Source organism: Marmota monax, unplaced genomic scaffold (assembly GCF_021218885.2).
Source record: "Marmota monax isolate L192 unplaced genomic scaffold, Marmota_monax_Labrador192_F-V1.1 WCK01_AAM20220418_F8-fsc00027, whole genome shotgun sequence".
In the NCBI taxonomy this organism is placed as follows: domain Eukaryota; kingdom Metazoa; phylum Chordata; class Mammalia; order Rodentia; family Sciuridae; genus Marmota; species Marmota monax.
Genome location: NW_026694617.1, coordinates 5,981,696 through 5,997,380, shown reverse-complemented (window position 1 = coordinate 5,997,380; position 15,685 = coordinate 5,981,696). Strand labels below are relative to the sequence as shown.

The window sequence follows — 15,685 nt, the reverse complement described above, 5'->3', positions numbered from 1 at the left end:
CATTTCCAGGATTTATCTGCCTGCACTGGAGCTCTACCTTTAGGACTGTATTTCTTATTCTGTATTCATTTTTCTCATTGAGAAACTAAAGGAGAAGTACTTATTATGAAGAAGACCTCCCTTAGGCCTAATCTTCTTTGGATAAGAAATTAACTTTATTTCAGAAGTTCTCTGGAATACCCCCAAAAATATAACTTAATGGAGGAGATAAGAATCTGAGATGAAGAGAGAAATTATAAAAATTGAATGCTGTTGGCAAGAAGTATCCATTCAGGAAGAACCATATCCATGGAAACTCCCCGTGGGAATAGGGCTTACCTTTTTCCCAGTGATAACCAGGGTGTAGCCATTTTGGTTTAATGGGTGCTCCACAATCACTTCTGGGGACACAGGGTGGGAATCCAGGCGAAAATTCACATGAGGGGTGGATGATACTGTTCGAGAAACAACAACCTGAGGAATGAAAGAGGAAACACCCTATTCCAGCAAGCTATTTAAAATGTAAGTGGAAAACGTAGATGATGATTGTAATAACAGATTAGGAGAGCACAAGGGTATCTGAACTAAAGACCCAACAGTTCATCTTGCTGTAAATCAATATGACATGTTCTAATCTCCTGCCTTGATGCCAATTTATCTGAACCCCCAGGACAGACGTTTGCCTATGATCTTTTAATGGTTTCCAGGGAAGAAGATCTTCCAATCAATCAGCCAGCACCTGCAGGCAAGTCCTTACAATTGTACTGGGAACTGGAGAAGCCAAAACTCTTCCCAGAAAGAAGACACCACACATACTATAAGGATCCTGGATATTTTTTAATCTATACTCTTGATCCTTCCCATGGGGCAGTTTCCCTTGACGTAATGGTAAGAGTAGTGGACAGGAGTCTGGAAACCTGGAGCTAGTTCCAGCTTTGCTACTTTTAAGTCATATTTATAGATCTTTTGAGGTTAAAATAGGTCCCCATGCTACTTTGAAATGTATTTTTTATATACCATAGTCCCGATATGTTATTACGTGCATTATAAATAAAGTTCTTACTTCTTGTCCCAGCTTTATAATAAGGCCTGATTGTTTTAACAATGCCTGGGAGATGAGGTTTGTTGATTGGTGTCATTCTTGCTTTCAGGTATTCATGTCTTCCAGCTACATAATTTCCACCTGCTCTGAAGCTAAGACCCAGCAATAATGAAGTCCAGACTGTGATCAACAACTACAATAACATCAGAATGATCATCTTGAATGAACAGAGATTTTTAGGAGGGTTTAGGAGTTCTGAGAGAGACCGTCACTCTTAAGTAGGCCATCCGTTTGCATATACGTGAGAGTGTAGGAGGCCGAGCACAGCTTTGGGCTTGAAATCTGCTCTGTGAAATTGCCTGACATCTCTAATAATCTTTTACATTGCATCAAAAGTGCATTTGCTTGCCATGTGTATGAAATCATAGGACAAACATGGGCATCTGTGAGATTAGATTAAAGAAACTCTCTTTCTACCACAGCTTTCTCATTCAGAAAATAGGAATGAAAATTAGAGAAGAAATTAATTGTTTTGTATTCTAACAAACACGTAAATGTTCTGGGGAACAGTAGTAAGTTTTTTTTTTTTTTTTTTTTTTTAATTTAGCACAATAAAGGAGCCAAGTAGCCTGAAACAATTAGGAAGATTTACTAAGTACCTAATTTTGTTCCCACAGAGTGGACTGTTGAGAGAAACTCCCCAAGCTCACACAGAGCTCCAGAGTTGAACGTGACATTTTTGCTCTAACATTGTTTTACCTCAAACACTCAACACTTTCAAAACATCTCCATTAAAGCAGGGTGGCTATGTTTGCACAGAAGTTAAATGATGGCTCAAAGGTCACTTGGTCAGGTTGGAAAAGGATGGAAACTACTGTTATTTCCTACTGTTAGGGCCCAATAGGTATTTGTGACCTTTTCAGGCAGAGTGAAACAAAGTTCAATTACCAGTTCTCCCTCCCTCTAGGGATGGCTACAAGCAGACTCCCCAGGCCTCTATCCTCAACTATCTAGATTTCAGTTATCCATTTTGCAATCTCAACTCCCTTTTGGTGCTCACCATTTCTCATTTTTTTTTTCTACTCTCTTTCATCTCCTGCCCCATATTTCCTTGGTTGTTGCCAATCACTTCAAACCATAAAGGGGGAAAAATATCTCCTTTTCTCATGCATAAGAGAAAAGCAACACAAAACATCAATCTGTCTTAATTCTCAGACTCTATTCCCCATTGTTATTCCATGCTTTCCACTACACTAAAGAGTGTTCATAAGCAGAAAACTCACCATGGAGATCTGCATTCTGTGTCTGCTCCTGGTTCCTTCCATGCTATTCAGACCTGCTACATACCCATCCCCTACCAGAGCCCTTGGAAATGATGTGTTGTCACAGTCCCATGATGTGTTAGGAGTGGGATTGTAAGGCCTTGTGTTAACTCCATATTTAACCTTCTTATTCTCTTTAAAATCATTTTCTGTATCTATATTAAGAAATCCCTTCTTAATGACTAGGTCATCATCTTTGATTTTATCAAATCTGAAGGCCATCCATATATTCATTTCCCAGAAAGGATTAACCTTCTCTCTTTCTGTTCATAAAAAAGCTCTTTGCACCTCTGGACTTTGATTGATTTGTTTTCCTCCTGTCAAGAATTTTTGTCTGGAGAGCACCATATATATGTCACTGTCATAACAGGTAATCCAGCCAGGCCCTATGCTAAGTGCTTTAAATAGAGATCTCAGTGGCTCCTCACAATTATTCTGCAAAGTAGGTATTACTATTTGCCTTATGGAAAATACAAAAGAATTTCAGCTAGAAAGGACAAGAATCAAATTTCCAAGGAGCTTTATCTAATGCCTGAATCTGTGTGCTTGACCTGTTCTTAACTAAACTGCGAGGCTCTTGGCGCACCAGAGTAAATACCAATAAAAATCTTCAACTCTGAGCTCCCAAGAGCTCTGGTGAGTTGAAGCACTAAAACAGCTTTCACAATATATTTGCCTTGCCAGTTATTCCTTGTTTTAGTAATCTAGGCTGCAGAAGTTTCATGCGCTGAAGGATAAAGCCTCTGCATCTGCATAGTTTTTGATAGTACAGAGGAAATATTACTAGCTCAGCTATCAAAGCTCTGCTTTTAATCATGACTTAGTATAGACAAATGGGACAAACAAGAGAAGGCAGGAAGTCACGTGGAAAAGTGGGATGACCCTCTGGAATGTAGCACAGAGGTAGTTCCACATATGTGAATAGCTTCTAGTTGATCATTAGCTCTCTCTCCATGGGCACATCTACTGCCATGAAATGCCAAGAATGCTTTTTCTATCATTAATTCCCCACTTTCTGTTATTGCCAGAATTCTAAATAATTGAGTAACCACTTCAACTCTCAAAAGATCCCTGAAGCAATGCTTGCAAGATTCAGGAGTTACTTTTTGTTGTCATGGAGATATTTCTAGGGACAGAACAGAATTTGGCATATCAATTTAATTATTATGATAAATCACTTGGCAATCTCAAAACAATTACTATGAAATACAAGACTGGCAATTATTCTACTGTGTCCATGACTAATCTTTAGTATTTATTTATCTTTTTCCTTAATGTTCTTGAACATACAGGACTAATATATTTGGGGGGAGGGCAGGGCGAGGAAAGAATCTGAATTTACTCCATTGTTGTGGTTTTGATCCCACATAACCTCTCCCAATAAGTTATTTGTGAGAGGACATGGGGAAGAAATAAAAATACAGATAAATGAAACTGCTGGGCCTAGCCCTCCACATTTGTAAACCTGCACCAAATGATTTTGTGTGATATTCTACAAATACATGAAGTCCAGACAGATCTTCTTACCATATACAGAGAGTTCTATTTTTAATTAAACAGCTTAAATTCTGTTTAATTTTCTTTAAGAATGAAGAACACAATTTACCATATTTGTATGTGGTTGTCTACTCCCTCAAAAGTCTGTCTTTCTTTCTTTTAGACAGTTCAATGGTTTTTAGTGTATTCACAGATTTGTTCAAACATCACTTCAACCAACTCTAGATCACTTTTAGTACCCCCAAAAGAAATCCTAGACCCCTTAGCTATCATTTCCCAATCCCCAGACCCTCTGGACCCTGACATCACTTATCTACTTTCTATTATCATATGTAATTTTCTTATTCTAGATATTTCACATAAGTGAAATCCTACAATATGTGGTCCTTTTTGTTTGTTATCTTCCACTTAGCATAATGTTTTCAAGGTTCATTCATTCTGCTTTTTATTGTCAAATAACATTTCATCCTATGGATGGACCACATTATATTAATTTATTCATTATGTAATAGACATTTGGGTTGTTTCCACTTTCTGGCTGTTGTGACTAGTGCTGCTATGAACATTCATGTATAACTTTTTGTGTGAACATGTATTTTCATCTCTCTTGGGTATATGCATCTAGGAGTAGAGTTATTGAGCCTTAAGGTAAAGGCTTGCTTGACCCTTTAAGGTACTGCACCGACTACATCCCCACAAGCAATTTCTCATTTCTTCACACCCTCAACAACACTTGTTATTTTCCATTTTCTTGATTAGAGCTGTGCTAGAGAGTGTGAAGTGGTACTTTATTGTGGTTTTGGTTTGTGTACCTCTGCCAAGTGTTTCCTTAAGTTAAGCAAGAGAAAGGTTTACCTCTGGAGGTTCACAATCTCCTTTCTAGAACGAGTACTTTGGCTTTCCCTGTTATGGAGAGCAGAGGGAGGACAGGTGGCAAGGTAGATGGGATGGGACAGAGTGGATGAGCGTGGACCTCCTGAAGGAGAGGGAGGAGCCCCTGAAAACTTCCAGAGAACAATCAGACAGAGGGTTTATAGAGTTGCTGTGGTCTAAGCATGTTTTGTATCTTTTAGTATTCTTGGAGAGACTTAAGTAACTATTGGAATTTTCATCTGCATGATACTTCTTGAAGGAGACACGGGTCTGGGATAATATAACTTTATAGTTATGTTTTAACTTTATAGTTATGTTGGTCTGACATACTCAGTGGTCCTTGATACATCTGAACTGGATGGCAGACTTTTAGAAAAAACATAATGCAGTTCTTCTTCACATAGTCATCGTGGGATCAAGAAAACATGGTAGACCTCATGGTACGTGGTTCAGTCATATGGAAATGTAGATTTAAAATGTGACCAAGAAACTTCAAGAAATCTTCTGATGAATTAAGTAAATCTTTCTTATATAAGAAATAAAAACAGACAGTTCCATTTCAAGGTAAATAAAACTGAAAAGGAGCTTTTATACCATCTAGATTGATTTCTGAATGAAAAGTTAAAAAGAAGAGAGGATATGTGTTAAGGAATAAGCAAAACTTCATTCTTCATGAAAGGTGATGAAAATGATCAGAATTTGAGTTTCAAAGAGAATAAAATGTGAGTGAAGATGCAGACACCATGGGGTCACATGACCCAGTAGATTCAGGAAGTGTCTGCTTCCCTCTAGCTGCCAATATAGACAAGACTCTGGCACAGAGTAGGTCCTTAAGGTGTATCTATTGCCTTCAGACACAACAGATTGAAATCAGAAGCCCATAGAGGCCTTAATGAAGGCATGGGTTTAGAAATGTTTCAGAGTTTAGAAAACCTTCAGGAGTTGAAGGTTTTTTTCTAGGTATGGCTTGCAATGCCTCATGCTTCTTGTCTGTTTAAAGTTTACTATTTTCTTTGGTATATGATAAGGATTGGTTTTTATTTAGAAAGAAATCAGAACATGAGGCTTAGAGCAATTTGTTTCAATCAAGGCTCGTATCTAGTTTTGTGAAACAGGCAAAAAAAAAATGAAAAATAAGAAGTAGAAATTGCAAACTGGTATTGAAAATAGAGAACTAAAAATGGTAAGAGAAAGTACCACCAGGTGGTAAAAATTGAATTAAATGAACTTTTACCCCATTCTTTGCTCCTTTTGGTAAATAGACTAGTATATCCAATGGGCAAAGCAATTTTCCTCACTATTACAATACTGATGTGTATCTGCTTCAATTTTTTGAAATGAGTCAAAAGTGAGTCAAAATGAGTCAGTATTGGATTGACTTTGTTAAAAAACCAAATAAGTTAGGGAGTTTGTAAAAATTCAAAAATAATGAATAATTTCAAGTCAACATCCCATATGTGTTGATTGTAGGATTAGCTATTATCCAGAGTATATCTGCCTCTGAATTTTGAACTGACTAAAGTTCAAAAACAACTGATAAACATATTTCATGTCTTACAATGTCTCTGTTCTATCCGAAAGATAACTATGCAAGAAATTCCAGTTACTCCTTGCCACCTCAAACCAAAACAAACAAAAGCCTTGCATTTTCCTAAGGTTGCAAATATTTGTGATGTTTTAAACTTCTATGTGTGTGATAGAGTATAACATACATGTCCTTCAAGAGCATACATTAATTCATTTGAGGAGACTATACATGAACTGGACTTAATTTTTATTTATGGACATAATCCTGAAATTATTATGTATGAGCTCTTTTTTTGCACAAAAGAAATTTTAGAATTCATGAGCATAATGAGAAATAGCCCAATACTAATAATGTTCCTTAGGGATATAATTAAGTCAATGATGTACAAATTTAAAAAAAGGCAGATGATATTTTTATCTGAGCATTTTGTAAAAGAGATGGGTAAATTAACAATCCTTATAGAGAAATGGTGTTTGAGTGTAAGCTTCATTCAGCTGTGTCTCTGCCTGATGTTCATAACATTGCTGAATTGATGATCTGTGTCTACAAATTCTGAAATAGCAGTCATTTCAAATGTAATAACTGGCACAGGCTTCCAATGCAAAGAACTGACACAGTATGATGGTGGCCCAGAAGCTAAAGGAATGTAAAGAGGCCAATAGATTAATTGATTCTGCTTCCTGGAAGTGAGTAATTATTTGCAAGTTCACTGATTACTAGCATAATTATTTAAGTAATGGAATAATAGATGATCAGGACCAAAGGGTGTCTTTTTGAGCCATCCTTACCTCTTGAAGTTTCTTGCTTGAAACCCAAGTAGCCCAGTTAAGAGCAGAAGAAAAAGAGGATGATGAGTAGTAACAGCAATAACAGTAACAGAATTTGGGAGAGGGGAAAAGGAGGATGGTACCAAAGAGCCTAATGGCAGACGTAATGGTGCCAGGCAGCGGGCACAGTTAGCAGCCTGCAGTGCCCCATGAATGTTTGTAGAGCTGAATTTGAAACAAGCCTTGGAAGGGCCTTTCTACTCCCATTCCCTCTGATCCACTCACTCTCCCTGGTCTGACAGTCACACACAAATATTTTAATAGCAATGCTCTGCATTTAGAGATTAAAGGCCTTATACAAGTGCTGCTAAAAAAAAATCAAGCAAGCATTGTTTTGGATGTAGATTAGACGAGGAGCTCAGAAGGGGAGACGTGGGCAATCCCTATGATTAGTCCTGTGATCTTCATGAGAATCCTGCTTCCCTCTCCCACGTAGCCATGTATATTTGCTAAAGTTGCTCAGTCTTATTCTTTTCTGTACTCCCTCCTCCCAATTTGTAAGGCCTATTCTCACTGTTTACTTAGACCATCTCAAACATTGCTTATCATATTATTTTACGTCAAGGCATCCCAAGAGAGTGATCATATAAATAAAAACTGTTTTTGAAATTTATACTGACATGGCTCAACAGATATAGAGACTCCACATGTAGACAACAGTATATTTAGACGTAACTGTACCTATTTAAGTTACACATGATGAAATGTCAGGAACATGTTAGAAACATCTTCTCTGCCATGCATATACTATTGTTAGCTAAACAATATAATTCTTTCTAATCAAATAACCACTGTGAAATACCTGATTCACTTTGCACCCAACAGCTGGGGCTGTAGCTTGTGTTCCCAGCCTGAGCTGAACACAAGCACAATAGGAAGGGCAGAAACAGCTGCAAACTCTTGGGAGAAAAAAAAATTGCAAAGCAACTTTGCCATTAGGTTTCAGGGTAGGAAGGAAGTAAAATCATTTTTCTGTTCCTTTTCATGTGTGGCAGCTGTCTTCAGAGAGGGAGAGAAAATGTTCATTCTATTTTGTAACAGAAACTCCATAGTATTTATTAAAAGTTGACTTGTAGAACTTAGGCGGGCCACAGGTTTAGCCCTTAGCCCAGTCAAAACATTTACAGAACTTGGTGGGCAGTCACTGCTCTGAAAGATCAGGCTGGAAAGAAGGTCACTGATCTTCCTCCTTAACCCAACTCCCACCCTTAACCCATCCCCCCACTATTATTTGCTGTAAACAAACTGCATTTCAGTAATGTTGAATGATTCTTCAAGTGCTTTCAGTTTATTTATATAAAATTTCAAGTGTCAGAAAAATAAATCTTCTGTGGGTACCAACAGCCCTTTGTCTGTGAATACTATTGTTACCAGAAAATATTTTTATCTCTTTTACTAAAACTTGAGTTTTTTTAAGGGCAGGTTCTGTGTCACTGTTTCCTTTTCATCCCTCATTTGCCTAGTAAAGAAAAGTAGGTGAGGTCTCCACACACAGTTGATGATTAAAAGTCACCTGTTTACAAAAAAATCAGTGACTTCAGTACTTTTCATAAAATAAAAATCTATTATTTCCACCTTCTGTATGGGATGCAGTTAATGGCATAAGAAGTTTCTTTTATATAAGAAGAAATCATTTGTCATAGCATTTCTGTTATAATGAGATGGACACAAGACACATTCCTTGGATTGTGTGGACTCTGTCATTAAAGCAACCTATTTAAAATGGGATTTTATTAGAAGTTTAGCATCTGGAAACAGATCATGATGCTTTTGATGTTAAAAAAAAGACCTAAAATGGTTACAGAAAACTTATTAATATGAACCTGGATTGGTGAGATAATGAACAATTTAGAAAAAAGAAAAGAAAAACAGAAATTAAGATAAAGGGAGACAAAGGAAAATTATGAACACATAAGGAATTCAACAGATGCTAGGTTTTATCCTGCATCTTCAAATTCTTTGGAATTTTTAAAACTACCATCAATATAAACTAAAAACACATATAAATACAAAATAATAATACCCATGTTACAAGGATAATAGATACAACCATATTTAAATGTGTTAGAGGCCATGTCTGTCCATGTGGAAGGCCTGGGCTTCCCTCCTTCAGATTTTGAGAAGTTAAGGATAGAATTAAATGGCCAAGATGGGTGAGGTGGTTAAATAAACACAATGGAATGGGATAGAGGGAGGAGAGGGAGGAATGTGAAGCTCAGGAGGGGAGATGGTGTGGAAACATTTAGAGCACAGGTTCTATACAGTTAGTTTTGAGCTAGGAAAGTTTTATTTACATGCTGTATGACTTTGAAAGCATTCCATTATGCCATTAGTACTAGAAAAACATGATTTATAGTCCTTAAAATGTGGCAATGACCAATATCTACATTGTTATAAAGACTGTAGTAATTTTTAAAAGTAAATTTTACAAAGGAGCACAGACACTGGATGTACAGATAATCAAGTCTTAGGAAGAACTCATCGTCCTCAATTGACTTACTAGAAGTCATTTGTTTGATCAGGATGTTAACTATATCAGACAATTGTGAAGTGAGCATCTTCCGTCACAAGAAATTTCTAGTGTTTGTAGAGCTTCAACATTTCCATAGATGTCATTGTCATTCTGCATTCATGAATTCATATTGAAAGTGCCATAATTATTAAAGTGGTAAAATAAATCCAACACTAGAGCATTTTAATGTCTGGAGAGTGCTGTGATTCTTGTAGCTAGGAAACACAGTGACTTCAATCAAGCCTGAAATGTAGACTTTTATTGTATGGAAATACTGTTGCTCGTCATTAAAAGCATTTAATAAAATGCATTTAAAAAAAAAAGTATTTTAACTTCTTTGTGTCTGATCCCATCATTTTTCAGAATCAGGAGAGCCTCAATTACAATGGGATTTTGATGATAGTGTGTCTTCCCAACTCCTGCCAACACTTCTCAATGATGTGAATGTTTCTTCTCATGGAGACACACGGTTCACACAATAGCTCTCCTTTGATCCGCTGCTTCCCTTGGAATAGGAAAACATCTCCTGGAAGTGCTTTAATTGTTTCATTTTTACTTTCCAATCATGTGATAGAAGTTATGAATGGAAAAAAAAAAAAACCACCAAACCATTCCAGACATGAAAATTAAAGCAACCACGTTCAAAGTGAAAGCTTCAAAAACTTAACAAAACTAGGCCATACACTTCATAAAAAGTGGACCAGACTTCTTTGTTTGGCTTTTAGCCTGTGTCCTGAGCTTCTGCTGTGAATTGCATTTCACAGTATTTGCAAATACCTTACTGAAAAAACCAAAACAAACTAATTACATAGTATCAAATAAAAGAGACCCTCTGAAAGCCCTTACCTGCATGAAGCGACCCTCTGATGTCCCAAGATTAGCAATGGTGAGGTTTCCTTTAATGAAGGTAGATATAGATGTTAAGAGCACTTGGTTGAATTGGCCCATGAATAAGTCAATGCGCGGCAAAGGTGTGGTAAACTCAGTTCGATATTCATCACTGCGCACTTCACAGCCCGATGAATTTCTCAGAAGCATCTGGAATAAAATATGGTTATTGAATTAATGACAGTGCAGATGAGAACAAGCTGGTAAGAAACTTCTGTGTGTCTTTTCATAGCTTGGAACAGAATGGCAGAGATAACAGTTCAAGTAGAAAAATGGCCCCACACTGGCATAAATATTTCTACTGACCAATATAGCTCCAATTTTACTAGGCTTGGTTTGTGTATATACAGACTTGAAAACTGGAGGCAAACCTTACCTTCACAGTTTGCACAGTGGTTGGATATGTGCATATGTAAAGAAGGAACTTAGCAGACGCTATTAAAAGAAAAACAAAACTTTAAATGTCTCAGCCCTTGCCATAAAGGTAATGCTTCTAGCAGGCAAGTCCTATGAGATGAATTGCAAATGGAATAACAATTGATCGTAGAATCATACTGTGATATTACATTTTAAAATGTGTGCCTCTATGCATTTTGTGCAGAGGTGGTGGGCAGTGGCGGTTAGTAGATAATTCATGGGTAGGTAGCAGTACACAGACCCAAGTGCTTGCAACAAATTCTGATCTCAAATGCTTATATGCTTTATGTAATACCTACAATCTCTCTGTGTTCAGAAATTCACATCATCTGTTTCTTTCTCCACGTGTAAAACATACAGTATTACAGAAATAGTACCTAGCTTACAGAACTGTTGCAAAGACTAAGTGAACTAATTTATATAAATCTCTTACAACAGAACTCAGCATATAGGATCTTGGGTGAGTCATCACTGGGCAAAAGTTGAAAAAACAAAAGAGCTGTTCATTAAATGTATCAGTAACTAGCTTACCAAGAAAACTACGGTCTGGTAACTATCTTTTAGGTTCAACCTCAAGGGGAAGGATTTTTTAAAAATGTTGTTTAGTAGTATGTGACAATTATATACTGAGAAGATCCTTCCTTCTGCTTCAGTCTTTTTTTTTTTTTTTTTTTTTTTAATTTAATGGTGCTGGAGATTGAACCCAGGGCCTTGTGCATACTAAGCACGTGAGTTACCACTGAATCACCACCAAGTCCCAGCCCCAGGCACTCAGATTGTAGTAATTCTCCTTTGTTGGACCATCTGCACCTGGCTATCAATGTCAGTGTTTCTCAAGGCTCCAAAGGGCTATTTCTCCACTTTTCATAGTAAGTCCTGGCAATTTCTGTGATATCTATTATGCAGACACATGTCTATTATTCATGGACACATGCTTTTGTGTCTCCACTCTCAAGTCTCAAGAGATTTCAGTCTCAAAATAACTAATACTCCACTCCTGATTATATATTACACACCCCAGTGATATATTACATATATCCTTCAAGGCACACGAGTTGGAAACCCAAGTGCCATCCCTGATTCCTACTGCTTTTTTTTTTTTTTAGCCCCCCATATACATTCCATCTTCAATTCCCATCACTTCTAAATATCTCCTGGACCTCCCTGGGTTTTTCTCTCTCCATAACCACCATCTTCATCCTGGTCACCCACCCTTTTCTGGGACCACAACTAGTGGGTTGCTAACTAGACCCACCAAATCCACCATCACTCTCATCAGGTGATCTCTTTTCAACACTTTAACAGAACTCTTATAAGAATGTGAATCTAACCATGTGCCTCTCTATCTAAAACACTTAATGCTTTCCCATTGCTTTTAGAATAGAAGAAAACATTTTTGACATGTTGGATGTGGGTGTCATCATCTGGCCACTACCCAGCTTCTCTAGGTCTGTGTTCTCTGTGCACCAGGGAGGGATCCTTCCTTCCTTTCTCCAGGTGTCCTCCCATTAAATGCTTAGGCTGTTTCCTCTGCCTGGATTTCTGCCTCCACCTCCATTCACCTTGTGAACTCCTATACCCCCTTCAGACCTTAGCTTATCACCATTCCCTCAGAATGCCTGCCCTGATGCCAATATCAAGGTCCAATGTTCCTATTATTAGACTTTCACAATACCTTTTGCCTAAGCATCATAGACAGCACAGCATAGCTATAAGATAGCTATAGCTGCAATTTCAATTTGCTTATGCAATTGTAAGATAATGTGAGCCTTCTCCTGTGATAGTTCTCTGCAGTTAGAGACTGTATTTTCACCACTGTACTGTTGGCAATAACTAAACACCACATATAATAGGCAGCTAGTAAATATCAATTGAATGAATCAACAAATAAGTGAATCAATTATAGGTAGACGGGGATGGGTGTGGAGACATGAACCAGTATTATTTAAGTCATTTTTTTTTCTGGGATAGGGGTAGTTAAAAGTTTATGAAGGACAAATAAAGAGTACAAGGCTCCTGACTATCTTGATGAGATGGCTAGGAATTAGTAAACCTGGGGCAGATGATGATGAGAGGAATATGTATTAAGGAAAAGGAGGACCTTAGAACAAATAGAAAGTTCATTTTTACACATCACTGTATGTAGCTACCAATCCAGGAAAATGAATGTTGTTTGATAACAACCAGAAAATATCATAGCATATTTCAATCAATGAGTTTAAGAACAAAAAAAAAAATTTATTCTTCTATATGATGACCTTACTCCTTAAGGTCAACCATCTGTCACATGAAATGGAAAGTTCCTACATCTATTGATTTTTATGGTTAAAAGCTACCTAAAAAGCTCTATTTCATGTACCAACAATTATTTCTTCATTTTAAATGGTAATAAATTATCAAATAGAGTCTTAGAGATGTTAAACCTACTGTCTCTCGGAAATAGTACAATGTTTTAGTTTTAGATATTTATTTTGCTCTATTAATGAGTGCTATTTCACTATTTAATTAGAAGCTTTTCTTCACTAGAATACTATAGATTACTCTGAGGAGTAGCAGATAACTGGGATGAAATCCTGGCAACTCAATAGCAATCGATTAATTGATAATTAAGTTTCTATTGGTGACCAATTGTCCATGTTGAAAGAGCCAAGGGAAGATGCTTAAAGAAACAGAGACCAATTTCAAAGATAAGGAAGTGCTCCACTGCAGAGGCCACTGCTCTTCACGGTCAGCTTCTGTGGCTCTTTCGTTCCTTCTTTTGTTAATGATCATTGTCTTTCTTTATTCTTATGTGGCATCCTGGGAACTTTAAAGTCTCAAACTTGACCGGAGGTAAGGTGCTACTTGAGCTGTTGAATTCACTGGGATATAAAAACAATTTGCTGTGGATGGACTCTTCTTTGATCATAAATGATTCCTGTCCTCCTTTCTATCAATGGGAGGACAGGAACTGTCTTATCCTCTGTATCCCTGTACCCTGTACCATGCCTAATATAAGTAAGTTTTCAATGACACTTGCTAAGAAATAAATGCATCTACAAAGCCAGCAGAGATCCTCCTCCTACCCAGTTTACTTTGCAGTTGCCTTGCTGATGGGTAGCAGGGGAATGGAGGTGAGAAGACCTCTAAGAACCCCTCAGTGTCTGCAAACCCGCAGGAACTTGCTGACCATTTTTAGATGAAGAGAGAGCAATATAACCAGGGCTTTGGCCTCTACACACCTGTTTCCACACATGAAAGGCATAAATGTAGAACTCTGCATTAGAGTTAATGCAATATTTATATTGTGCACTTCAAGGTTTTCCTTCAGGAAATAGAGAGGTCCCTAAATAGTACCACTTCAAGAACTGATAGAATTGAGTTGTGCTCTATTGCCCACTAACAAAATTCCTTAGTATGGAGACATTGCACAATGTTGGAATAGCATCTACAGAACTTATTAATCTTGAAAAATTGTGCAACTGAAGCTAAAAAACAAACATGATGTCAAGTACAAATGGCATTCAAATTTCATAAGCCAGAGGATCCTGACCTTTTTCTTTTTCATTTCCTCATAACAGAGATCTACAGGGGACCTGTGGGAACACTGGTATCTAGGAAAAAAGTAACATTCTAGCATTAGCTATAGAAGAGGGGGCTGTCCTTGTCTCTTCCTGCTGAGAATCCCAATCAACTCAATGACTGGGGTCATGGTGGCAGGAACTGACTTAGAGAGCTGCATGCTGTCCTTGCACTTTAACAAGGAGCCTTGGTTGAAGTTCTCACATTGTAAACATATAGCAGTGTGCAATTGTGATTCTCAACCTCACTCACTGTCCCTTAAAGACAACAAGAAGATTCGATGGCTGCTTACTTGTGCAAGGAGGATGCGATTGTTTAATGTCAGCACTTTAAACACAGTTCCTGGGGCCCAGTTGAAAGAGGAACTACTCACCTGCTGTCAGGGATCTCCTACCTATGTGTACTTTCTTGAAAGCCAGTTTGTGTTGTACTTTGGGATATGAGTGAGCATAGCTGGCAGGAAGCAGCTCTCTGAGATAGTAGCTACTTTGGGAACTGCAGCAGTCTACAGAGAAGGTTTCACACCAGCTGCAGGAGGTAGCCAGAATGACTCTCCCCATACTAACAAACGGAGGAAGACTGAAGGAAGGAAGGAAGAAAGGAAGGGAGGGAGAAAATCAGTCTTTACCTTGCACACACAATGTGCCAGGCACTGAACTGGGCATTTTCATACCTCACAGCAGCCCTGTGAGGTTTTACACACCCAGGGTAGCTGAGGGTTCTGCCACAATGCACAGTTCACATTGGAACAGGTGCCTGAATACAGTTCTCTCTGATTCTCAAGTTCATGAACTTCTTTTGTTATTATTGTTTTCTGGGCAATGTTCTGAGATTTACATAACTTGAAAATGGAAAAGACCCTCAAGATCATCTTATACTGGGGCTATAGCTCAGTACTAGAGTGGCTGGCCTAGCATGTGCGAGGACCTGGGTTCAATCTCCAGGATAATAAAACAAAAATCCCCTCCAAAACATGAAAATATCATTTTATAGCAGTCCTTTAACTTAAGAATGAAATTAATCATTCTTTTCTGTATAATAGCAGAGAGATAATCACTTACCTTTTGGGATGTATCAATCACTGTGGCTTTCAATTCTAGCTCTCTTTGTTATTTATTCTGATTAATGAACATGACCATGTGTGCATTCAGATAACTTTGGAATTTCATTCATCACCATTTTTTTTTCCTCTAGTATTTCCTACTCCAACCACTTGTGAAGTCCTGCTGAACTCTGTCC

General features: G+C 37.7%; 1 protein-coding gene across 2 annotated transcripts in view; it reads right to left on the bottom strand.

The window, feature by feature from the left end:
* The window catches only part of Met (MET proto-oncogene, receptor tyrosine kinase), a 109,661-nt gene that overhangs the window by 45,433 nt on the left and 48,543 nt on the right, over positions 1–15,685 (bottom strand). For both annotated transcript variants that reach the window (XM_058572120.1, XM_046422393.2), the window contains exons 3-4: positions 10,427–10,618; positions 319–453 (exon numbers count right to left, since the gene is read on the bottom strand). In XM_058572120.1, coding sequence (XP_058428103.1) covers positions 319–453; positions 10,427–10,618 — 327 coding nt within the window. The remainder of the gene's footprint in view (positions 1–318; positions 454–10,426; positions 10,619–15,685) is intronic.